The following is a 25613-nucleotide window of genomic DNA, read 5'->3' on the forward strand; positions in this document are numbered from 1 at the left end:
CTCAATCCAAACACACTCTAAGAGTGTGTTTGGATTGAGGGAAGGGAAGGGAAGGGAAGGGAAGGGAAGGGAAGAGGAGGGGAGAGAAGGGAAGAGAAAGGGAATGAATTACTTTGCCTCTCCTATATTTGGATAGATATGAAAAAAAGGAAAAAAAATTAGTTTAATTTACTAATTTATCCTTATTTTTATATCAAAGTGTTATGTACAAGGAGTAAAATAGATTTTTTACTTTTAAATAACTTAAATAGTCATTCCTTTCCTCCAAATGTCTCCATTTTTTGGAGGAAAAATTTTGACAAAAAGTGAATGAAATCTTCCTCTCGAATCCCCTCAAATCTCTCCCTTAATTTTTTTATAAACTATACAAACAAGAGAATTAGAAGAAAACCACATTTTCCCTCTTTTCTCTCCCCCCAAATCACTCAATCCAAACACACTCCAAATGTTTTTGTTTTGAATTAGATAGTTACTTAAGACCGATACAAATACTAAACGTACATGATATCCGTCCTGGATGTGATCAAGTAAAATAATGAGGCTAAACACCTTTGAATCTTAGGCTCAAGGTCACCCATTAGGAGGTTCCCTTCTCTTTTGTTCTAGGCATATTCTTTTTCTCCCATGCGGATATTGGATCTTACATGGAGTTTTTTTTAATGTCTTGGCCTGCATGTCTCTTTTTCTTTTTTTTTGTAAGGCTTTCTTTATTCACTTGGCTTTATTTTTCCTTACTGAATTTCTTACTTATAAAAGTAAAATTAAAAAAAAGTCACCCATTAGATTCGCCTCTATAGGTGACAGACAGACAGTCCTACTAAACCTTTGATTATATATCCTAGAAATTAAAAATTATCAAATGCTGTGTGTGATCACATGCATGCATGAACAAAATTATCAAATCTCGCTCCCCACCTTCTCTAGTCCTCCTTAATGTCTTTGGTCTTTATAGCTCAACATTGCACCTCATGAATCTTCATGATACGAATCTTATTCTGTGACAATCTAATGTGGAACCCACTATATATCATATAGATATATATAATTTTTTTTTGGGAAAAGGAAGATTTCGTTAGAACAGAGAAAGAATTACACCGTCCGACGTTGTTCCTTCCTAACCAAGGAGGCAACATCCGACGGGCAACTATCCCACCAAATTGACGTGCCACCAACATATATGCTTTGCCATTCGCGTAAGAGAATGGGCAGCAGCATTGCTAGTGCGATGAACATGCTGATAGTGAGAGACAAATTCATGTATATATATATATATATAATATGCAACTGGCTGCCACGTCATGGTGTATGACTGTATATATACTGTATAACGTCTCATTAAGCTTGTTTTTATATTCATTCACACCGTGGGAGAATGTCGATAATTATAGCTTATCTAACCTGTAAATGTGTCTGCGTGATCACGACTTTTTGGCTTTTGCATGAAAATAAAATTACAAAAAAAAGATGCATAATGACGTGCATTTCAATTTTGACAATATAAAATAAATAATGTCTTTTTGTGGGGGGTGGGGGCATTAAGTATTTTTGTCACTATTATTGCAGCTCTCCAACAACTACCGACATTAGCTTTATAGATTATTATTCCTGCCTAAACCTACCTTTAATTCTTCTAATTATACTGCACGTACTCTTTTCCTCACTACTTGGAAAAAATTATTACCATAAGATCCATATATATGTAATGTAATATTCCACCTAGTGGCTAATGCAATGAAATGTAAACAACAAGCAGTGTGTCTATGTATATATAGAAATTCTCTCATAAGGACATAAAGTAAGTACATAAAATAAGGATAATTTATTCAAGTAAAATGATAGGTGGAATCCACTGTTTTGGGTCTTATATGTTCTAAATCAATAGTCAAAAAATTATTCTTATTTTATATCCTTATTTTATATATACACACACTAATTTTAACATTTATGCTCCATCTTTTTTTATTTGTATAAGAAGATTCTAAATACAATATTTTGCATAAAAGATGACATAACATGATCAAAAAGGGTCCATATGATGTTTAAAAATTAGCATGAAGATGGAGATTTGACTTGAGGAGTAGTTGTGATTCTATCAAATTATTTTCAACTACTATTAACTCACATAATTCCCATTCTAAGACCCCTTTTGGTAAATCATTTGAGATTTAACATATATATTGGTTTAAAATTGTGCAATACATACTATAATATATGCTATTTCAAATACTATGACTATTTGGTTCAATTTTTGTTGATAACATTTATCATGTTGAAATATTGCTGCAAATTACATACATGACATTATGCAATTAATCAGCTTATACATGAATTTTTTTCAATTTTATTTTTCAAAGGTAAATGACAAATATTATAGCAAGTGTTAGGATTTTGGTTTTAGTATTACGAACACTACCTTATAAAAACTCTTTAGCTCTTGAAAAGTGATTTATTGCATAATATTAAAAATATATTTGTCATAAAAAAGAGTTGCATTTTATATTTGAGATATGATTGAAAAGTGTTAGATAGTGGACAAAAGTATTTTTTTCATTCATTGACTCACGTATATATAGTGTTATACAGACCTAATCAGCCACTTACCAGCTGGACATAGACTAAATTTACTCCTTAAATTGTGCTGTAACACTTGACTAATTACAGACTAATTACAGCCGTAATACTTGACTAATTTGTGCCGTAACACTTGACTAATTACAGACTAATTACAGCCGTAACACTTGACTAATTTGTGCCGTAACACTTGACTAATTACAGCTGGATACAATATACACAACTCACGTCTACACTCCCCCTCAAGTTGGTGCGTAAAGATCTACCATGCCCAACTTGTCAAGTGAGTTAGAAAACACAACACTAGAAACCGCCTTTGTCAAGACATCAGCTAACTGATCTTCAGACTTCACAAATGGTACATCAATAATCTGTGCTTCTAGTTTTTCTTTGATAAAGTTCCTATCTACCTCCACATGTTTGGTGCGGTCATGTTGTACCGGGTTATGTGCAATAGCAATTGCAGCCTTATTGTCACAGTACAAGGACATAGCAGATCTCGGCTTATACCCGAGATCTCTCAACAAATATTTAATCCACAATAATTCACATATTCCATAGGACATTGCTCTATACTCAGCCTCTGCACTTCATCGAGAGACAACCTTTTGTTTCTTACTTCTCCACGTAACAAGGTTACCTCCAACAAAAGTGAAGTAACCTGAAGTAGAATGTCTATTTGTATTATCACCTGCCCAATCAGCATCAGTATAACCCTCAACATCTAAGTGACCGTTCTTCGTGAACATGACACCTTTTCCAGGTGCACTCTTCAAGTATCGAAGAATTCGAATGACTGCATCCATATGTCTCTCACTAGGTGCATGCATGAATTGACTTACCACACTAACAGCATAAGCAATATCAGGTCTAGTATGAGATAGATAAATTAATCTGCCTACTAGACCTTGATACCTCTCCTTGTTGGTAGGAACCTCTCCTGGGTCTTCATGTAGCTTATGATTTTGTTCAATTGGTGTGTCAACTGGTTTGCAAGCAAGCATCCCTGTATCAGTCAATAAGTCTAGGATATATTTTCTTTGGGAAAGAAATATTCCTTGATTTGACCGTATCACCTCTATGCCAAGAAAGTACTTCAATTCTCCAAGTTCTTTCATCTCAAATTCATTTGACAGAAGTTTTTTTAAATTTTCTATCTCAACACTATCATTCCCTGTCAATATCATATCATCCACATAAATAATTAAAGCAGTTACCTTGTCTTTCTTGTGCTTCAGAAATAAAGTATGGTCTGAGTTACTTTGTCTGTATCCAAACTTTTTCATTGACAAAGCAAATTTACCAAACCAAGCTCGGGGAGACTGTTTTAAGCCATATAACGCTCTCTTTAACTTGCACACCATTTTAGGTTGTTCTGAAACTCCAGGTGGTAGATCCATGTATACATCTTCCTTTAACTGACCATGTAAAAAGGCATTCTTTACGTCATATTGTAACAAAGGCCAATCATTATTTGCGGCTACAGATAACAATACTCTTACAGTGTTGATCTTTGCTACCGGTGCAAAAGTCTCATTATAATCCACCCCAAATCTCTGATTGTAACCTTTGGCCACCAGTCTTGCTTTGTATCTTTCTATCGATCCATCAACATTATATTTGATAGTAAAAATCCATCTACACCCAATAGTTTTCTTCCCCGGAGGTAACTGAACTATGTCCCAAGTATCATTCTTTTGTAATGCTCTCATTTCTTCAGCCATAGCTTCAGTCCACTTAGTGTCTGCTAATGCTTCTTTTACCTGTCTTGGAATAGATACAGTAGATATTTGATATAAAAACGACTCATATGACTTGGATACTCTATGGGTTGACACATGATTGCCTATAGGATATTTGGCTTTAGCATTCAAGTCGGCAGAATATTGAAGTTTTGATTTGCCTCGGTTTGTCCGAGCAGGTAACTGATATGCTGGGATAGTAGACTCAAATTCAGGCATATTGGAAGAATTAGATAAAACATCATTTATTTCAGAAATTACCTCATTTGGACTCTGGACGTGGTCTTCTTGTGGTTTCTCGGTAGTTTCAGGACTGATTTCAGATGTTGGCATCCAATCACTAGTTCCTTGACAGTCGGGCACAGTAGCTGAAGTGGTATTTCTGGGTAAAGTATGGGTAGTCGGTTCAGGTACAGCATCAAGAGTAGTCGATGGTGGAGGTGGAAGATCTGGTGGAGGAGTGGAAGTTTCTGGTGGAGTGACTGTAAGTGGATCCCAATGACTATTATCATCCATATCCATATTCATACTCTCCCCCTGAGGAGAAGAGGCATTTGGGAAAAAATAGGACAAATCTTCATTGAAGGTAACATCCATAGTTACATAGAACTTTTGAGTGGGAGGATGATAACACCGATAGCCCTTTTTGTAAGGAGCGTACCCCACAAAGACACACTTAATGGCACAGGGATCAAGTTTACTCCTTTGATGAGGGTGAACATGAACATAAGCCACACAACCAAAAACTTTGGGAGGAAGATTAGGAATGGGAGGCGCAATTGTCATATGAGTAGTAAGGACTTGTAGTGGAGTTTTGTATTGAAGGATGCGAGAAGGTACCCTGTTGATGACATACATGGCAGATAATAAGGCATCCCCCCATAGGTATTTTGGAACATGTTTATCTATTAGTAGAGCTCGGGTAACCTCCAAAAGTTGACGATTGCGTCTCTCAGCCACACCGTTTTGTTGTGGAGTATAGGGACAAGAAGTCTGGTGAAGTATTCCACGTGACTGAAAAAAGGTGGTAAGAGTTTCATTGACATATTCCCTTCCATTGTCTGAGCGAAGAACCCTAACAGGTGTATCAAACTGAGTTTGAACCATAGTACAAAATTGTTTAACAATACGAGGGACGTCACTCTTGTTTTTAAACAAATAAATCCATGTAGTACGAGAGCAATCATCAATAAATGAAATGAACCATCGCATACCACCAGAGGTAGGATTTTGGGATGGACCCCAGACATCAGAATGAATCAAAGCAAAAGGTTTTATTGATGCAGAATCACTTAAGGGAAAAATATTGCGGTGACTTTTAGCAAAAACACAGGTCTCACAACAATTGAAGTTACGAAACACGTCAGATTTAAATAATGAAGGAAACAAATGTTTTAGATAGCCTAAAGATGGATGTCCTAAACGTTGATGCCATAAACGAATCAACTTTTCATTCCTCAACAGGTGGGTACTAGTGTGATTTGCCACAACATCAGAACCAATGCCACTGAAGTACCATAAGTCCCCTCTCTTAGAACCACGCCCAATCTCCTCCTGAGTGTAAAGATCTTGAAAAATACAATGTTTTGGAAAAAAATGACAAGAATAGGCAGTCATAAGTTTAGACACAGATAACAAATCACGGTCTAAAGATGGAACAAGAAGCACATTAGATAAGACAATGGTAGGGGTAAGTTGGATGGTTCCTGTACCAGTGACAGGAGCAGTTTGGCCATTGGCTGTGGTGACAAAAAACTTGGAGTGATTTTTAGTGAAGGTAGTAAATTTTCTAGAGTCATTAGTCATATGATCAGTCGCTCCAGTATCAACTATCCATGCATTATTACAAGCAGACACAAAAGTACATAGAGCAAAACTAAAGTTACCTGACATGTCCTCTTTCTCAAGTTCAGTGTCATCATCAGTTGTTGTGGTGGTCACAAGAGAAGCTCGACTCCCTTGTTTCTTACCAATCAAGTCATCTACAGAATAAGTCTTCTCTACAGCACTCCAAATAGCGCCAGCAGTAGGGAGACGATCAAAGAGGGCTCGGAAATGATTTTCCATGGCATTAAGAAGCCATGTTTGAACCGTACAGTTTTCTTCTTCCCAAGTTTCAAAAGCTATAGCATCAGTTGTAGCAGGAGCCTTCTTTGTTCCAGTTATATAGCCAAGTTTTTTCTTGCTAGCAATGGACATACGAGCAGCACGGGACCAAGAATCATAATTGGATCTCCCAGTTAATTTCTCATGAGAGATCTTGAAGTTGTCAGTTGTATTACCAGACATGATGAAGTATCTAGAGGTGGTTGGTAGTAGGTAGCAGCGGAAGTTGAGAACAATAAGCAGTGGAATACAAGACAGTGCAAGTTTATGTGAAGGAAAAGAATTAGTTAAGAAGCAGTTTTACGTGAAGTAGTAGACAACCAAAGTTGTAGAGAAGAAGTTTCAAGAGACAGCAGGAAATTTTATGGTTTTTGATCGTACTTGCTCCGATACCATGTCAGATAGTGGACAAAAGTATTTTTTTCATTCATTGACTCACGTATATATAGTGTTATACAGACCTAATCAGCCACTTACCAACTGGACATAGACTAAATTTACTCCTTAAATTGTGCCGTAACACTTGACTAATTACAGACTAATTACAGCCGTAATACTTGACTAATTTGTGCCGTAACACTTGACTAATTACAGACTAATTACAGCCGTAACACTTGACTAATTTGTGCCGTAACACTTGACTAATTACAGCTGGATACAATATACACAACTCACGTCTACAAAAAGTAGTGTATTCCGGGTATTTGATGTTAAAGATATGAAATGCTACTCAAATTCTATTAAAAGTAGACTGAGTAGACTTGGGAGACGATATTGCAATCAACCTACTAACACCAAAGGCATGCAATAAATCGTCTTATGCCCAGTGGTATAAATCTTGTCTCAATCTATTGTCCATTTGATCTATCTATGCAATCTCGTTCAACTCTATATTATTATTTTTGATCAATTTTATTATATCTTAGGTTTTAGGATTTTTAGGGGATTTTAGGCTTTACGCTTTAGGGTTTAGCATTGTTTAATACTTTAATCTACGTCAATCTCAAATATTTTAAGGTTTATGCACCTAAAAGTTTAGATACTTATTTAAACCCTAATAAAAACGTCATTACTGGGAAAGCACTTTGTATATGATAACGACTCATAATTATTTTTCCAACTTGTTAATAACCTATTTTTTTAAATAGGCACTAGTTAATAACCTACTAATTATAGCACATTAAAGTAAGAAAAGACTAGTCAAAGAAAATTCCAAATCATCAAATAATTATAATTATCTTGACCACAATCCTCACATCATGCATCCCCGCAGCCACTAGAAGACAAATACATATCCACTATTGCGTTTCACTCGATATTCTTTAAAGGGTGGTTTGTCACCTTGTCTTGCTTTTATTCTTTTCGCAGCCTTAATTTAGAGAGAGGAGTAGTAGTAACTTTATATGACTCTCATTGCTCAATCATCATGCCATAATTTATCATCCATATTTGTCTTTTTGTGAGCAACCAAGACTCAACACCAAGAAGGGTAGATGACACAGTGGACTACACACACTCTCTCTATTAGTGTATATATGTATATATATATATACACACCCATACACACATACACTAGTGCTAGCAGACTAAAGTCTCTCCCTCTCTCTCTCTATCTCTCTCAAATTCTCTGCCACAGACAAATTGAAATTAATCATGACAAACTTGCCTACAAAGAAGGAAGTCAACAAGGGTGCTTGGACTGAAGAAGAAGATAGAAAACTTGCAGAGGTTATTGCAATTCATGGTGCTAAAAGATGGAAAATGATTGCAGCCAAAGCTAGTGAGTTCATTCATTTTTTCAAGAAAAATATAATTATGGGAAATATTTATTAATCTTATGAGAGATGGGCCGGAGGGCAGACCCTTACTAACACTTAATTTATTTGTTGCAGATCTAAACAGGTGTGGTAAGAGTTGCAGGCTAAGGTGGTTGAATTATTTAAGACCAAACATAAAAAGAGGCAACATATCTGACCAAGAAGAGGACTTGATTCTTAGGCTGCATAAACTATTAGGGAACAGGTTAGTCAATTAACTAATTAATTTTTCTTGATAATTCATTAATGAATTATATGATTGATGATGTTGTTCTCTACTAAGGTGGTCTTTGATTGCTGGGAGGTTACCGGGCCGAACGGATAATGAGATCAAGAACTACTGGAATTCTCATTTGAGCAAGAAAATAAAGTTGAATGAGAAACAAACCATGGCAGCACCAAGAGCACGCTCCAGGGCACACAAGAGAACGTCCATGGAAAGAGCACACAAGAGAATGTCCATGGAAGAGAATTGTGAAAATAATTGTGTGTCTAACAGTACCGGAGGTGTTGATCATGGAGCCCCAAATATCAACTTCAATATCGATGATTTCTTCGATTTCTCTAATGAGGATCCCTTGAACTTGGAGTGGATGAGCAAATTCATAGAAAAGACGGACCTGGACTTCTCAGTGATGATGTGATGATGAGAACATATATATATATATATATCATGCTAAAAATAATTAAGGTTTATGTGAAACTTGTAAATTGAGTACTCTTCATGGGTTCTCAATTCTCATGCAAGTAGTGATGTAGCAGTAGCTTGGCTATATGCTAGAGTTGTTCCTGTTGTAATTTTATATCTACCTTTCTTGAGTGTTATTCTATGATTTCCAAATTTTCGATTTTCTTAACTCTTAAGTAGTCATAACCACGTTAAACATGTTTAATTACGACCTAAGGTATTTATCAAAAAAAAAATTACGACCTAAGGTTCAGAAATTGTCGGAAATATTCACTACGTACATTATTAGTGTCGTCGTACGTACGTGTGTAGTTAAGTATACTAATTTTAAGCCACTAAACTATAAGAACGAATTCAAAACTAGACCGAGCATTTGGTTCATACTTCATAATTGAATGAGTATAAGTGTGAAATGAGCGTGACAATAATGTAAGCATAACCCTCTTGGATAAAAAAAATAAAGAGCATGATTGTGAGAATTTTAATTTATAATAAAAGTATAGTAGTTTTTTTTTTGCATATTAATATTCAAAGAATAGTCATTCTCATCATTTTGGTGAATAATATTCTCCCAAAGAGAGAATAAAGAGTAAAATGAGTTCGAAATTCCACCTTCTCGTAATCCAACCATGGAACGAGTGATTCTTATCCTCATCTCACCCTCTAAAAGCAAACCAAATGTCCCGTCACGGGGCTTTAGTCATCTAATGCGTAGATTGAACGCACGGGCTTGTCTACAAGAACTGATGGACATTGATAAGACAAAAAGGCTATACAAATTGCACGTATGCTTTGCAAGATAACTTTAACTTCACCAATTATGCATGCATGAAATACTCCACTACTTCTCATATAAAACAGCTTATAATAATTACCAGATTCAGTCCATGTCCATCTCTTTCAGCGACCACAATGCCAAGACATTAGTCAGAGGATTCTGATTAGCTCGCATGAACAAACACACTCTCAATCATTCAAAAGGGTGAATAGTGTAAAGTGTAGAATCATTTCACTTTATATCATAATGCACTACTATATGTTTTTGCAGTTCCAAGCACAAGAAAGATTTACAGAATTTACTTGAACCATGTAAAGCAGTAGAAATCTTGTCAGCTCAAATCACGTACATACAAGTTGGAATCCACTAGTTGCATTACTAGTTCCTTGCACCTTGAATACAATTTTTGAAATTAAAAAGGGAAAAAGAAAATAAAACCATTGTACTTGTAGCCTTCAACTGTTCACTATGATCAAAGTTTTTCAGACCATCAAGAAAGAAAGTGTGCTCTTGTTTAAGTAAAATGCGAGTTTCTGCAAGAAAAAGTAGCATTTGTAGGAGTTAGTGGAAGGGAAAGGACAGGAAAAAGAAAGATAAAGAGGCAGAATGGGCTGTCGTTCCTTTCCATCTTCAGAACAGCTGAGATGAGGATACTAACATAATGCACTGACTGTACACATTGTATCAGGAAGGCTGTTTCGAAGACAGCTCCACACCATCGAGCAAGCATAATTGAAAATGACCACCAATTTTCCATCAAAACCGAAATTCTGCAATTTTCAATAAATAATAGTTTAATAAAGGAGCCATATAGGCTATAACAGCTATGCAAATCATCTAGCCCAAGTCAGGTATGAGCAAACTGGTTCATGGAGAATAGCCATAAGGCTAAAACCAAAGTAGTTCAATCATAAAAAACAAAGCAGGGATCTTAACTTTGCTCAGCTTAATCAGGAGAACTTGAGGAGTAGTCACAAAAAAGGGAAGAAAAAAAAGAATGATTGAACAGCAACTATCCAAGGAAGAAACTGAATCCACTATTATACTCTAGAAAGTCTAAATAAATCTTGCAATGATATCTGAGTATGTATTGCACAAATCAAATAATTACAATCTCAACAAGACAGTTCAAAATTAAGTAGAGGATACCATTCAGCTAAATTGGGATCAAGTTCCATCAGCCCCCACCATCATGATCATCCGAGCTTTTATTCCAAAAATTTAGGATCAACTATATGAAATGAGAAAACCAAGGGAAGTTCAGTATGTGTATTCGTTTGGCCATTCGTTTCTATCTAGGATCATATTTTCATCAAGTACAATTGAATTCATATCCTTACTTATTACTTCAAACCATGTCTTTCTAGGTCTTACTTTTTGCTTCCTAGTCTCTCCTATACAAATTTTTTCGATTCTCCTCACCAATATCTCTACTTTATACTTGCTCATACCATCTTGAATGGTTTTCTAGTAACTTACCTTCAATTGATGTTACTTCAGTCTTAGATCTAATAATCTCATTTCAAATCATATTTTCCTTCGTGTGGCTCCACATCCGATGACGCATTCACATTATTGTTACATCCAATGAACCATTCGCATTTCTGTTACATCCATACGCTCACCCCGATTCCAAAAATACAAGCCAATTTAAGCAATTATCATAAAATACAAAATACCCCAAGGATTAACAGCAAAAGAGATGCATATTCAGCAGAATTTATTTCCTGTTACACACAGTTTACGCTATAGGAGCACTGGTATCAGTGACTTACCAAAAAAAAAAAAGTACAGGTATCAGTGTAGTTAATTTTGGATAATATATGAGGAAATAGTCCTTTAATGTCGACCAGTTTTCTTGTCCATTGCCTGAATGCCATATGAGCCCAATGATTGTGGGCTCAAGGTGCCAAACTGCCAATGTTTCATAACTTATTTTCATTCTACATACTTACGTTGCATCTGCATCACAGGGTTTGCAATCCCTTGATTGATTTAGATAAAGCACAGAGAATACCAAATTTGTAACTCTATCTTAAATCTTAATGCATGAAAAATAGAAAAAGCTAAGAGTAAATAAAAATGAAAAAGTGGATTTTGGAGCTTAGTGTATAAATATCTACAACTACGATAAAAGAAATAAACATTCAAGATGTTACAGCTACTTACATGGGTCCGTTTGGTAGAACGGTTAGATTGATTTTCAATGTTAGGGGAAAAATTGTGGAAAAAAATCTAAGCTTAAAGCTGTTAAATATGTTGTGAGGTGTTCGATGATTTAAAAGTTGAGGCTAGCGGAAAAGTTGTTGAGTAAAAGTATTATCTTAAATTTAATAATAATTTTTCATAATTTTTTAATCATTTTATTAATAAATTTAAGGTAATAAATATAATTTATTATTAAAATTAATTATAAATTATTTTTATATCAATTCTGAAAATGTTAATTAGTAAAAGAAATAAAATAATAAAATATAATGTTATAAATATTAATAAAAATTTATTATAAATATCAATTATAATAATTATAAATGGATAAATATAAATTATTATTAATTTATAATTATTATTAATTTATAATTATTATTAATTTAATTTAATATTTATTAAGAATTAAATAAAATAATAGTAAATTTTATAGTTTATTAAGAATTTACTTTATTTCATATAAAAATTATTTAAATGTAAAGCAGGTGGGTCCCATCGTTTAAAAAAATCAAAATAAGAAAATAAACTTTTGTAGGTGGGGACCCACATGAAAAAATATTTTTAAAAAAACTATGGGCTACCGCCCTTGAAAAAGCTACAAATTGGAGCTTTTTCATTTGAGGCCTTACCGCCCCGTTTTACGGGCAGTAACGCCCAACGGTATCATCATGTTTGGTCAAGCAGGCCGCGAAAGTGAGCCCGCTTCATCAAACAGAGTCTTTAGTTTGACTGAGGAAAACGACGGCTTGAGTCAGGTAAAGTCATTTTGTTTTTTTTTTCTTTTTATAAAGTTCACTTGTCAAGTTTTAATAATAAGGATTGGTTTTGTTCCATTCTGGTTTTACAGTTTATATTTTATATGCTGTAAAAAAAAATGGAGTTTTTAAAACTTTTTTATGATAATTTTTTACAGAAAAGAGTATTGTAATAAAACTTAGAGCAAACAATCAAAGTAGTTATACAACAAAACAAATTCAGTATATAGTCGATAGAGGTATTTGTAAATGGGTCACCCAACGAACAAATTTCCAAATTAAGTCATTGAATGTTCTAATTTCAGCAATTATGTCATTCCCATCAAATTTCGATTAATTTTTTGGTGAATTTGTTGACACCCTGAGGAGGTTTCTGGGCAACTTTGTCTCTGACTCCATCAGCTTGTACCATCTTCAACTCCAAATGTCACATTTCAGTTGAATTATGTCCGCTTCCTACAAAACCAACGAGAAATATTTGTAAGTAAATAATTAATTCATAAAAAACACATCATAGCTAAGTTCATTTTCATAATATAGAAACATTACAATCAACACCAAATCATTTTTGAGCCCCTACTCAACCTTGTGATAAAAGGTGAGAAAATTTTAGGAACTAGCTCACACAAGGTTTGTCAATGGTTTCAAAGAATTTATGCATTTAGGCTCAAAACATATAATCACTCACAAAAAAAATAGGTTAGGCACAAAAACTCTCTCTTGGTGACTTATTTGAATCTAGGTTCACAAGTAAGAGACAAATGCCAAAAATCACACTTTTCGGTAAAAAAATGTAGTGTATCAAAGCTATTGAAAGAGCATACTCAAAGAATATGACAATGAAGAACATAGAAAATTCACTCAAATCCCAAAATATAACATTAACGAATGGCTCAAAAGAAGTAGGGTAAATGGAGTTCTTTTTTAGCGAAAGGGCACACAACTCAATCATGCAAGTGCTTCAATGCCAAGACACTTGCCCAATCACACTGCATGCTATCAAAATATGTCTCAACCATTCCAAGAAAGACGAGTCAAAGCATTCCATTCAATCACATGCATCGATTCGCAAAAGAAATAAAAAAAACCTTCTTTACACTTGCAAATTCAAACAAGAATAAGAAATTGAAGTTCTTAAATGTTGTGAATCTCTTAGTGTATACTATTTCCTTCCCCAGGATCAAACTACTCATTTATGTATTAAAATCATAACGCACAAATCACTAGGAGCATAAGTCTGGAAATCCATATCATACTCTTCAAAAATGGTTGGTTGCATGAGAATTAAGTATAACTGTTGTCACCTAAATGTGGCCCAAGGTGATGATGATTTGCGGGTGTGCCAAGGATTATAGTTTTCTACACTAATGTGAATGAATTGCACCGAATGTAAATATGACTTCTATCTAGACGATTGAACGAACTATCTTGGGACCTCAGTAGTTCTAGGTTCCCCAACTCCACTGAAGTGCGCTTCGTTGAGATTGAAATGAAGAAACATAAACAGACACCAAGAACAATTTACACAACGATGGTTGGTATTGAAACTTGATAGGAAATAAGTACAAGAGAATTTGGAATGACCATAATGTTTGCTTGAAATTGACAAGGATTTGGAAATGTAATTGAAATGCTAAGATGCTAGGAAGCTTGAAAGTTGAAATTGCCTTTGGGCTTGAGTAGTTTGTTTGTTTGACTGGTTGTGTGTGTGTCGTCTGTCTGTCTACTATCTTTTATACCTCCTGTCTTGCACGAAAATCTCCTCCATAAACCATGATCCTACTGCAGTTACCCCTCATTTGTGTCATTTTCTGTCAGTTTGAAGCCATTACCACCTCTTCATGTCAGTTTTCCCTTAAATCTCTCACAAAGCTGCCACCTGGACCACCTTGTGGTAACTGTCACAACTTCTTCCTCTTTTCATGGACCACTCTCAGCACAACTGCACCTGGGCAGTTACTCATCAAATGGGCTTCTCTTCTTCAATAATATGGGCTTATGAGCCATAACAATCCAAACCATAATGGGTAGCACAATGGGCCTTGCACATATTCTTAGCCCATTAGGCTCAATATGTTTTTGGTGCCAACAATTGCCCCCCCAGCTTGAATTTCAATTGTTCAAAGTTGGATTCCAAGCTGATTTTTCGGCCCTTCTCAACAATCCTTCAAATATCAATTACTACCAAATAAAATCCATTTAAAATTTAAACTCTTCTCTTACCTCATTTAATTTGATCAGCTTTAATCCTTCACTCGTGCACGCTTCTTTATCTTTTCACCACTTTGAAAAATCCCTAGCTTTCTCCTTTCTTCTTCTCATAACAATGGCTTTTTTCCTTCCACATACTGCTCACATTGACTCTCACCTTTCCCCCAAAAGATTGACGAGCTTTTCATCATCTTTTCGTGAAGAACTTCTTGCTAACCATGTGAAGGAGTTACCTTTATTGGAACGTCACCGTTCTTGGCCCAAACCGCCTCTAGGATGGAGAGACTGGGTTAGTGGCCTTCGAACTACCTTCGGTGTACAGTGGGCAAAACAAGGGCTTGATCGGCTTATTGACATGACCCTTGAGTCATTTCCTTTCGACCCATCTTTGATTTCAGCGGCTTGCTGTTTCTGGTCTCGTTCAACAAATTCTTTTGCCTTTCCAGGTGGCCAAATGACCATCACGTTGAGGGATATGTATGCCCTAACTGGATTGCTCATCACAGGTTCAGATGCTCCCTGCCTCTTTTCTTCTGTCAGGATCGTTGAGGTAGGAGTAATGGAGGAAAAGAAAATTTTCTCTTACCAGGGTCTGAGCTCCACAAGGCATCTTGGAGAACCTACATTCAAAGAACATACTCTGTTTCTGTGGTGTTTACTGTGCAGGTATATTTTTGGTACCTTCGCTAATCAACCTGCCAAAGATTATCTTCCTCTTGCATGTGCCCTATCAGAAGGTCAGAATGTAGCTTTAGGTAGCATTTGGCTAGGTCGTGTCTATCACTGTCTTTCTTTGCTTACTTTTGAAAAATCCCTTTATCATCGCTTTTCTGGCAGCCTTTGGATTCTTCAGCCTTGGCTGTTCACTTACTTCCCTGCTTTATGTTCTCCTGATTATCGACTGCCTACCAAATTCACTTCCTATGGGCAGTCTGTCTTAACTTGTACTAGTGATAAATCTTTTGTAGAAATTTTCAACTTCTTCTTATCCTTGCCTTCAGACCGACCTGATTCTGAATATTTTTTGTTTACTGATACCCTGCCTGGTGGTCCTTTGATGCCCTTGTTGACTTCAAAAGTTACCATCTCTATGGTAATGGACCATTTCCTTCGTGATTTCTGGGCCAGTCTTGTTACACCCAGGTATCTTCATGAAGGTGTCAACATTGATAATCCTATGAACCCTCCTTGTGGCTTTAAGGCCTACAATCCTCATCTCTGTGCTAGGCAGTTGGGTTATACCCAAAATGTGCCTCTTAACCGTCTTTTTCATTACAATCCTCCTGGAGAAGAGAGGACCATTGTTCAGTCCAAGGAAAAGATTGAAAACCAGGTAGCTGCCAACAATAATGCTTTGAGGAGGTTTGTATTCCAACTGCTACCACCATTTAGTCCTAGTAGTACCTCCGACTATCAATCCTGGAAGGAAAGATACTATATAAATCTGCTTCCACTTGAACCACTTCCTCCTCTCAATACTAAATCTGAGGCAAATATTGCAGATGTTACCCCTGGTATGTTTCTTGCTCTCCTTTTCACTTGCTTATCTGTCTATGAAATTCTGATCTGACAGTATGTTATGCAGCTATTCCTGCCATTCCAATCTCCTCTAAAAAATTGAACATTAAGAGTGAGCCACTTTCTCCTAAGAAGAAACCGAAAACTCATAAGAAGGTAACGGCCGTGAGAAGATCTCAACGATCTTCAACTAGAGTAAAGAAGACTACACAATCCAGTTCAGAGCCTGTTACTATCTCAGGGGATGATGACAGTGAAGCTTCTGGAGATGCGAGTGAAAAGATTTCCACCAGCTATGTAGGAGTTCCTTCAATAGATGAGCCAATTATTGCCCCCAAAATCTCCAACCCACCATCTGGCTCAGTTACTCCTCTCTCTTCCCAGGTTGATATTTTTCTTTTACTTTGCTACCATAAATAATACTTTGATGCTTATGACAATACCATATGTATGCAGGCAACAACATCATTTAAAGTGCTTACCTCTATCATCCCAGCCAGCATAGTAAACCCATTAGCAGGTTTGGATTTCTCCTTCCTGACTCCACCTCCTCTTGCTAGCAAAGTGCCAACTGAGGAAGAACTACGACATGCAAGCGACAGATTGGTCCAGCTTTTTGAGACAAACCTTCCAGATGTTCAAGAAGCAGATGGTAAGGAATCTTTGAAACATGTGAAGATTTTGCTGGTCGATCCTCAGATAGTCCCAGAGAGTAAAAGCAGGCTCATACGTTTGGAGCACGACTTGCATCATCTACCCACTGCTTTTCATCAAGATTATTCTCTGGAGCAGACCTTATCTAGCAAGTTAGAGGATTTATCTAAAGACTGAGCTGCTTATGATATTTTACTTGCCAATTCTGAAAGTCTGGCTACTAAAGACCTTGGGATTCAAAAAGACATTATTGCTGCTCAAGAGGAGATTGAAGCTTTGGAGCTCAAAATCCAAAGTTTGAAGGATAAGATTCTGCAGCAGCATGATGCAAGAGGTCAGGTGCATGAAAAATTCCAAGAGGCTCAGCAAAGCATCAATACTCTAGGTTCTTCTATCAAGTCTCGACTACCTGATGCTCAAGCTTGGTCTTCAGATCTGCAGCTGACTCAAGCTCGTCTTCAGGCTCATCAAAATACCTGGTCATCCTTAAAGCACATGCTAACTTGCCTGTTGGATTTTGGCCATTGTTTGGCCTTTGTTGGTTTACTTTATAGACTCTAGTACTTGACTTTGGCCATTACTTGGCCTTAATTTTGAATATTTTCTTTTATAATTGCTAATCATTTATTTGCACTTTCTTTTGTGTGGCCCATGGCCATCTAATATTTTATTCATAATATGCGGCCGCTAAGGCCAGTCATGGCTGCGGCTAAATAGCCTGCTTCTACATTCTTTATGCCATTACAGATATAGATTCTCAAATGCTTGGGAAATATGACTTTAAGTATTTGCCATTGCTAAATCTCTTATGTGGTTGACCATCTAAGTCTGCCAACCAGTATACATTGCCACTGAGAATTTTGTGCACTTTGAAGGGTCCCTCCCAATTGGAAGACCATTTGCCTAGCTCTCTGTCTTTAATTCCTGGTGGTAGGATCACCTTCCACACCATTTGGCCTTCATGGAACACCTTCTTCTTTACTTTCTTGTCGTAGGCCTTTGCTATCTTCTTCTTTTGGACTATCATTCTGCTCAGAGCCTCCATCCTGCTTTTATCCAACTGCTCTAGCTCCATGTTGTCTATGTAAGGTTGTAGCTCTCCTTTCAAAGAGCATCTACCTTGCATAAGCCTGAAAAAAAAATTAAGTACACAATTAAACTAAACTAATCCCCGGCAACGGCGCCAAAAACTTGATGTAATATTTATCGCAAGTGCACAAGAGTCTACGAATAGTACAGTGTATGCAAGTACGAGGTCGATCCCACGGAGACTAGTTAATCTAATTAATGTACCTAACTTGATGAATGATTGAGATTTGGGAAAAAGGAAGAATGATTGATAAAATAAAATAAAAACAAAGAAATAAAATTCGGATTTTGTATCCAATAAGAGAATAACACTAGGTCTAGGTCAATGATTTCACCTAGTAATCCTATCACAAGCATCCAATTAACAAACACACAATTATGGTTCCGATTCAAGGGTTGACTCTTTCTTAAATATGTTGGTTCGTTCGTTCGCGGTGCCAACAAATATTATTAACAATGAATTAATCCTGTTCGGTTCGCAGTTTTTAACCCAAGGCTAACAACTCATTACGATCTAAATAACTATGACAACCAATCAATCCCCTAAACCTTGTTCATGGCAGTCGACAATTGATTTCCTTAATTTCAATTCCACTAAGACACATGAATTCGGTTCGTTCCTTAGTCCTAGCTAGATGAATCTAATTGAGCATTCAATTGGTGGCCAATCAACCAAACAAACAATAGATTATAAGCATAGACATTAAAGACAAGAATCATGAACCAAAATTATGCATTCAATTAATTGAAGTACTTGCAATAATCATACTAGGCTACATCAAGCCCTAGCAAAGAAGTTTAGCTACTCATGTTATAAGAACACAAGGAAACTAAATATGAGAACTCCATGAACCAAGAACAAGAGAAAAACTAGAGACAAGAACAAGAACAAAAGCTAGATAATGTGGCTCTCCAATTCGTTTTCTATTGTGCTAGAGGACTCCCTTTTATAGTGACAAAAGCTTCCTTCAATTAATGCCAAATTTCAAGTCCAATTCCTTGTATGACTTGGTCTCTTTGTTTCCTTCTTTCTTGTTAAAATATTTCCTTCAAGAGTCCTTCATATCAAAGCTTCCTTTTGCCCTTTCTTCTTTTACGTTGCTTTTCTTATTATTGTCAAGAGTTGGCCCCACCTCTTTCACTCTTCAAAACCTTCCAAGATTCACTTTCCTTGATTTGATTAAATTTTCACGAAAAGCACACTAGCAAGCCTTGACTTGTTATTATGTTCTTGTACTTATTTCCTTTATTCTCTCTTTCTTGATCTGTAAGTATTCTTCATTCTTTATTTGTATTGGATTCATCCCAAAGCAAGTATTTTTCATCACTTTCCTCATAAATATTCTGAAAATAAAAAATAATGAGAAGTTATGTAGAATCCATGTTTAGTTCAATTAAAAGAGACAAAAAAACAAGTGTAAAGTGAGGTTTAAAAATATGTAAAATATCATGCTATCACATAGTATGGAGTAGATGTGAGCAATTTGACTCCATAGTCTTCTAGAAATGCTTTGACCTCCCCTCCAGTGAACATTGTCCCCTGGTCAGTTGTGATGGTTTCTGGAATGCCAAATCTGAAAATGAGGTGTTCTTTGATGAAATCTACTACCTCTGCTTGCTCGACCTTTTTCAGGGGTACTGCCTCTACCCATTTTGTGAAATAGTCAGTAGCCACCAGAATAAAATGATGACCCTTAGATGAGGCAGGAAAAATCTTTCCAATGATATCAAGTGCCCATCCTCTAAATGGCCATGGTTTAATGATAGGCTGCATGTTTGCTGCTGGTGCTTTTTGAATGTTGCCAAACTTTTGACATTGTTGACAGCCTTTTGCATATTTAATGCAATCTTTCAGGATGGTCGGCCAATAATAGCCGTGTCTTCTTATCAACCATCTCATCTTTGGCCCGCCTTGATGTGCACCACAGATACCTTCGTGTACCTATTGCATTATTTTCATACTTTCAATAAAACTAGGGCATCGAAATAACAAACCATCAGCTCCTTTTCTGAAGAGTTCCCCTTCGATCATTACATAGCTTTGTGCCATCACTTTGATCTTTCTGGATGCTGGATCATTGGGATATGATAGATGGTTAATGATATCTCTCCTCCAGTCTTCCATCTGATTGTCAAAAGCTAAACATTCAACTGCCATGCCTCTTTCTCTAATAGATGGATGAGATCGTCTTTCCACCATGATGATCTGTTGTATCAAACTTTCTGGGAGTATTAAACCAGAAGCTAATTGGACCAATCCGTTGGCCTCATGATTTTGTTCTCGTAGAATGTACTTCAACTCCACCTCCTGGAAATCATCAAGCAATTGCAAGGCTGTACTGTAGTATGGTGCCAATGTGAAACTAGCACATTTGTATTCTCCAGCCAATTGTTTTAGCACCAATTGAGAATCTCCAACCACCAGAATATTTTTGGCTTTTAGTTCAAGCAAAATCTCCAAGCCAATGATCAGTGCTTCATATTCTGCCTGGTTGTTAGTACAATCAAAATCCAAATTAAAAGCTAAAGTGGTTTTTGTACCTCTTGGGGATTGAATGACTACCCCAGCTCCAGCAGCCATCTCTGTACTAGACCCATCGAACTTTAGCACCCATTCACCTTCATCTCCAAAGTTTGGTGTAGTGTGCGCATCTATTATGCCTTGTAAGGTCTCAGGAATTTCCAGACATGGGTGGTCAACAAGGAAATCAGCAAGTGCTTGCCCTTTGACTGCCTGTTGTGGTCTCCATTTGAGGTTGAATTCTGTCAAGGCCAATGACCATCAACCTATCCTTCCTGTTAGCAATGGCTTGGTCAGCATGTGCTTGATCAAATCCATCTTTGAGATCACGTACACCTTAGTTTGAAGCAAGTAGTGCCTCAACTTGGTACATGCAAAATATAATCCAAGGCAGAGTTTCTCCATCGCAGAATATCGTCCTTCAGTATCTGTCAGCAATCAGCTCAGGTAGTAGACTGCTCTTTCTCTTCCAACATCATCATCTTGGGCTAGTAGGCACCCAATGGAATCGTCAGTAGCTGATATATACAACTTCAATGGTTTATGCCTGGTAGGTGGCATGAGAACTGGAGGTTTGCTTAGGTAGGCCTTGATGGTTTGAAAGGCCTCTTCATGTTTTGACTCCCATCTGAATTCATCCTCCTTCTTTAACCTCAATAATTCTAAGAACACCTTGGTCTTACCTGCAATATTAGAAATAAATCTTCTAAGGTAATTTACCTGACCAAGGAAGCTTTGGAGTTGTTGTTTGTTCTTTGGTGGTTGAGCTTGGCATATAGCTTTGGCTTTGTTTTAGTCAACCTCCATGCCTCTCTGGTGAACCAAAAACCCCAGGAAGTTTCCAGCTTTAACTCCAAATGCGCATTTCAAAGGATTGAGCTTTAGTTGGTACTGCCTCATCCTTTCAAATGCAAGTCTGAGATCGGCCACATGGTCATTGGCCTTGACTGACTTGACAATAATATCATCAATATAAACTTCCAGTTTCCTGCCTATCATGTCATGAAAGATAGCATTCATTACTCGTTGGTAGGTTGCTCTGGCATTTTTTAGGCCAAAGGGCATCATTACCCATTCATATGTACCCGCTGCTCCTGGACATCTAAATGTCGTTTTTGAAACATCTTCTTCTGCAATAAATATCTAGTTGTACCCAGAGTAACCATCCATCATAGATAGTAACTCGTGTTGAGACACACTATCTATCAGCATATCAGCAATTGTCATAACATACACATCTTTAGGTGTAGCAGTGTTTAAATCACGAAAATCAACACAGATACGAATTTTGCCATTTTTCTTAACTACCGGTACAATATTGGATAACCATTCAGCATACCTGGTTGGCCGTATGAAGCCGGCCTTAACCAACTTCTGTATTTCTTCTTTGACACGCAACTTGATAGGTATGATAATACCTATTGTTTTTGGTAGAAATATCCCCCTCTTAAGCTTTCTTTTGATAAATAATGAGTGTATTTATGTGTTGATTTGTATTTTGATAGGTTGATTGCGGTTTGGATGAAAAGCGACGGAAAATGAGCTGAATTGAAAGAAATGTCCACCGACCTTCGTGTGTTCAAATAGTCATAACTTTCTGTCATGTTATTGGCATCGCGTGAAATAAAAGGCATTGGAAACTAGACATCTCAAGCTTTCCTTAGAAGCTAAAATCAGGCAAATCTGAGGTCATATGGAGAAGTTATGGTCATTTGAATTATGGGACTAGGCGTAACGCGCCTAGGCGTGTTCGCGCCTAGGCGCACCATTGTGCACGCCCAGAATCATTTATGCACGCCCAGTCCAGAGAGCATTTGATGTGAAGATGATTGAAAATATATACCACGCCTAGGATTGCGCCTAGGCATGCGCCTAGGCGTGGTACGCCTAGGCGTGAATTCAACACGCCTAGGCGCAAAAGGCAGATTTTGGGTGTGTTTTAATTCGCGATTTTCCCGAGCGGAAGGGAAATTTTGGACCGAAAACTGATTTTCTGGAGAGCGAAACCAGAGGGGGAAGGCGACTCTTGGAGCTAGGAGGAGAGATTCTTCAGCTCAACTTGGATTTACTCAACTAATTGGGTTTATTCATGATTTTCTCATCTCTCCTCTTGTGTTTTTCTCTCATTATGTGTAACTAAACCTCTTTTGCCAAGGCTAGGATGAAGCCTTGGGTTTGATGACTTTGTTTATGACTTGATTTACATATATATGAGTTGATTTGGGTATAAATCTTGTGTTTCTATGTTTGATTGCAATTTCTTCATGCTTGTGGTGTTTGGCCAACACTTTAGGTTTTTGGATGAAATTGTTTGGAGAATTTGCTTAGACAATAATATGTCAAGTAGATTATGCTTCTTGAAACACTTGATTATGAATGTGTCTCCCTTTAATTAGGTGACAATTTGTATGAATTCTAATCTCCATAGAACTCCATGAATTCCTATGCATGTTTAGACCAATAAGATGGCTAGAATGTATTTAGGAATATCCGACCTAGACCAATAAGATGGCTAGTAATCGATTTTAGGGAGATTTGGCTTAAGTGCGCTAAAACCGACTTAGGTACGGATTCGTTATGCCCGAATTAGCAAATATGTGTGTGAATTTGTGTCATTGCAAGTCATTTCCCAAGGGGGATTCCAAAGCCTTGGTGTTCATCTCATTCATCTCATTTGCATTAGTTGCATCTTTATTCTAAGAAAATACCAAAAACACTTTGCTATTTGCTTGTCTTAGTTTAATTACCCAACCAAACAATCTTGAGTTGAACTTTACTTTTGTTTGCATTGTCCATACGTACATACAAATATACATTTGGATTAGATATAACACCGTCCCTGTGGATTCGACCCTTGCTTATCATTGTGCTGTAGTCGCTGACTAGTACACTTGCTAGTAAGGTTAATTTAGACCCAACACAACTCCACTTCTGAAGACATTCTTCTAGATAGTTGCTGGTATGGTTTGTATCCTGGCTTGATAGGCAGTCTATGTTCTACCACCTTTCTATTCAATCCTGGCATTTCCTGGTAATCCCAAGCAAAACAATCACGAAACTCGTGAAGTAAAGCTATTAGTTTTACCTTGATAGATGGATCCAAGGTAGAACTTATGTAAGTAATTCTAGACTCTTCTTGCCCTCCCAAGTTCACTTCTTCCAAAGGATGTTGGGTTTCGGCCTTCAAATCATCTAATTTGGCCGGTGCTATTTCCAAATCATTCCAACTTAACTTCTCTTTATTATTAGTGGCTAAACAGCCATCATCTTCTATTATCATCTCTTCTTCACTAATTTCTTCTGTTACAACTTTATCAATGGCAGCTTGTACTATAATCTTATTTATTGCAATCGCCACTATCTTCTCTTCATCCTTCGACCACATCATGGAACTTCTTCAATGATTGGTTCTGACCTCCTCGGCTTGTAGGGAACAATGGCCGTTGGTTGCAATAATTGTTCTGCAATTTTCTACATCTCTTCTTTCTTGGTTCCGAACTGGATTGGTCCACATTGGGCATGGTAATAGTGAGCTTCCACCTGATCTGATGTAGTCTTGAATGGCTGGTTGTCCGCCCAAATGATTTCCACATCATTTCCTCTCCAGCACACCAAGAGTTGATGTAGTGAAGATGGAATGCACCAATTGGAATGAATCCAATCTCTTCCCAATAAAGCTTGATATTTGGCCTGACTGTCAATGACAAAGAAGGCAGTCATGGAAGATTTTTGCCCTACAGTCAGCTCCACTAGCAGTATACCAACTGTCTTAGTAACTTCACCTGTAAAACCTGTCATAGTCACGTCAGTTGGAATTAAATCATCTTCTTTCTTACCCAGCAGCCTGAGAATCGATCGTGGGATGGTATTGACTGCAGAGCCATTGTCCACCAAGACTCTGTCAATTGGCCTGCCATTTATCTGTGCTCTGACGTACAATGGCTTGATGTGTTGTGACATTTGGATTGAAGGTTTCTCCAAGATAACCCTTTTGGGGGTCTCTTCATCCACTATTTGCACCGTCACTAAACTGAAAGGTTGATCACCCTTCCCTAGCCGGTCAAGCTTTGGCATTTGATTTTCCTTTATGTGCTTCTTAACCTGCCAAGCAGCTAGCAAAACTAAAGTAGTAGTAGAACATTCATATGGTACCTGAATTGCTCCGACCATGAATTCTTTTGCAGGCGGTTGATCTTTTTTCACTTGGTGGTTATCCTCTTGCTTCTTTTCTTTGCGAATCCATGTCCAGTTTCTATGTTGAACCACTGGAGGCTTGTAATAACTCCTCATATAGGCAGTATACTGTCTCTGCTTCCTCCTCAACTGAGTTCTGGTTAGAGGTGCTGGAAATTTCTTATGTTTCACCAACTGCCATCTGTTGGTAACGGTGTTAGCTGGTGGCTGCACATAGCGCGGTTTCCATCCCTTCTTCTCCTTGTGGACCTGAGAATTTTGAGAATTATGAGCTTTTGGTTCCCATACCTGAGATTTTTCCTTCAATTTCCTTTTAAGCTCCAGGTAGTCACGAAGATCTACATCAATTGCATACATTGTAGTTGCCACCGGAGGGAATGGATCTTCATCTACCAGCATTGACTCCTTATCGGGGAATCGTAGGACACATTTGTTTATTTTCTCCTGAATCATGTTCTTCAGAGTCCAGCAGTTGTTGGTGGTATGAGACCATAGGTCATGGTACTTGCAATACTCCTTCCCTTTCATATCCTCCTGAGATTGTATTTTGTGTCCAGCTGGAAATGTAACAAACTTTTCCTGCCACAGAAAATCAAAAATCTCCTCCGTTTTGGTCACATCAAAAGTATAATTGATGTTACCACCCTTAGGCTGCTTCTTTACTGGCTCCGTTGCTTTTGGTTTGGATAAATGCGGGACACACCCACACTTTCTTTTCTGAAGTCACCTCCGCAGCAGCCATCTCCATCTCCTGATAGTAA

General features: G+C 37.2%; 1 protein-coding gene across 1 annotated transcript; it reads left to right on the top strand.

Annotated features, from left to right (window-relative positions):
* The first annotated feature begins 8072 nt into the window (after window positions 1–8072).
* LOC120009366 (transcription factor MYB3-like) lies at window positions 8073–8975 on the top strand. The gene is made up of 3 exons (XM_038859932.1): window positions 8073–8199; window positions 8312–8441; window positions 8520–8975. Exons 1-3 carry the CDS (start codon window positions 8073–8075, stop codon window positions 8878–8880), a joined length of 618 nt encoding a protein of 205 aa, XP_038715860.1. The 3' UTR covers window positions 8881–8975.
* The last annotated feature ends 16638 nt before the right edge of the window (window positions 8976–25613 follow it).

The sequence above is a fragment of the Tripterygium wilfordii genome, chromosome 2, assembly GCF_013401445.1.
Source record: "Tripterygium wilfordii isolate XIE 37 chromosome 2, ASM1340144v1, whole genome shotgun sequence".
In the NCBI taxonomy this organism is placed as follows: domain Eukaryota; kingdom Viridiplantae; phylum Streptophyta; class Magnoliopsida; order Celastrales; family Celastraceae; genus Tripterygium; species Tripterygium wilfordii.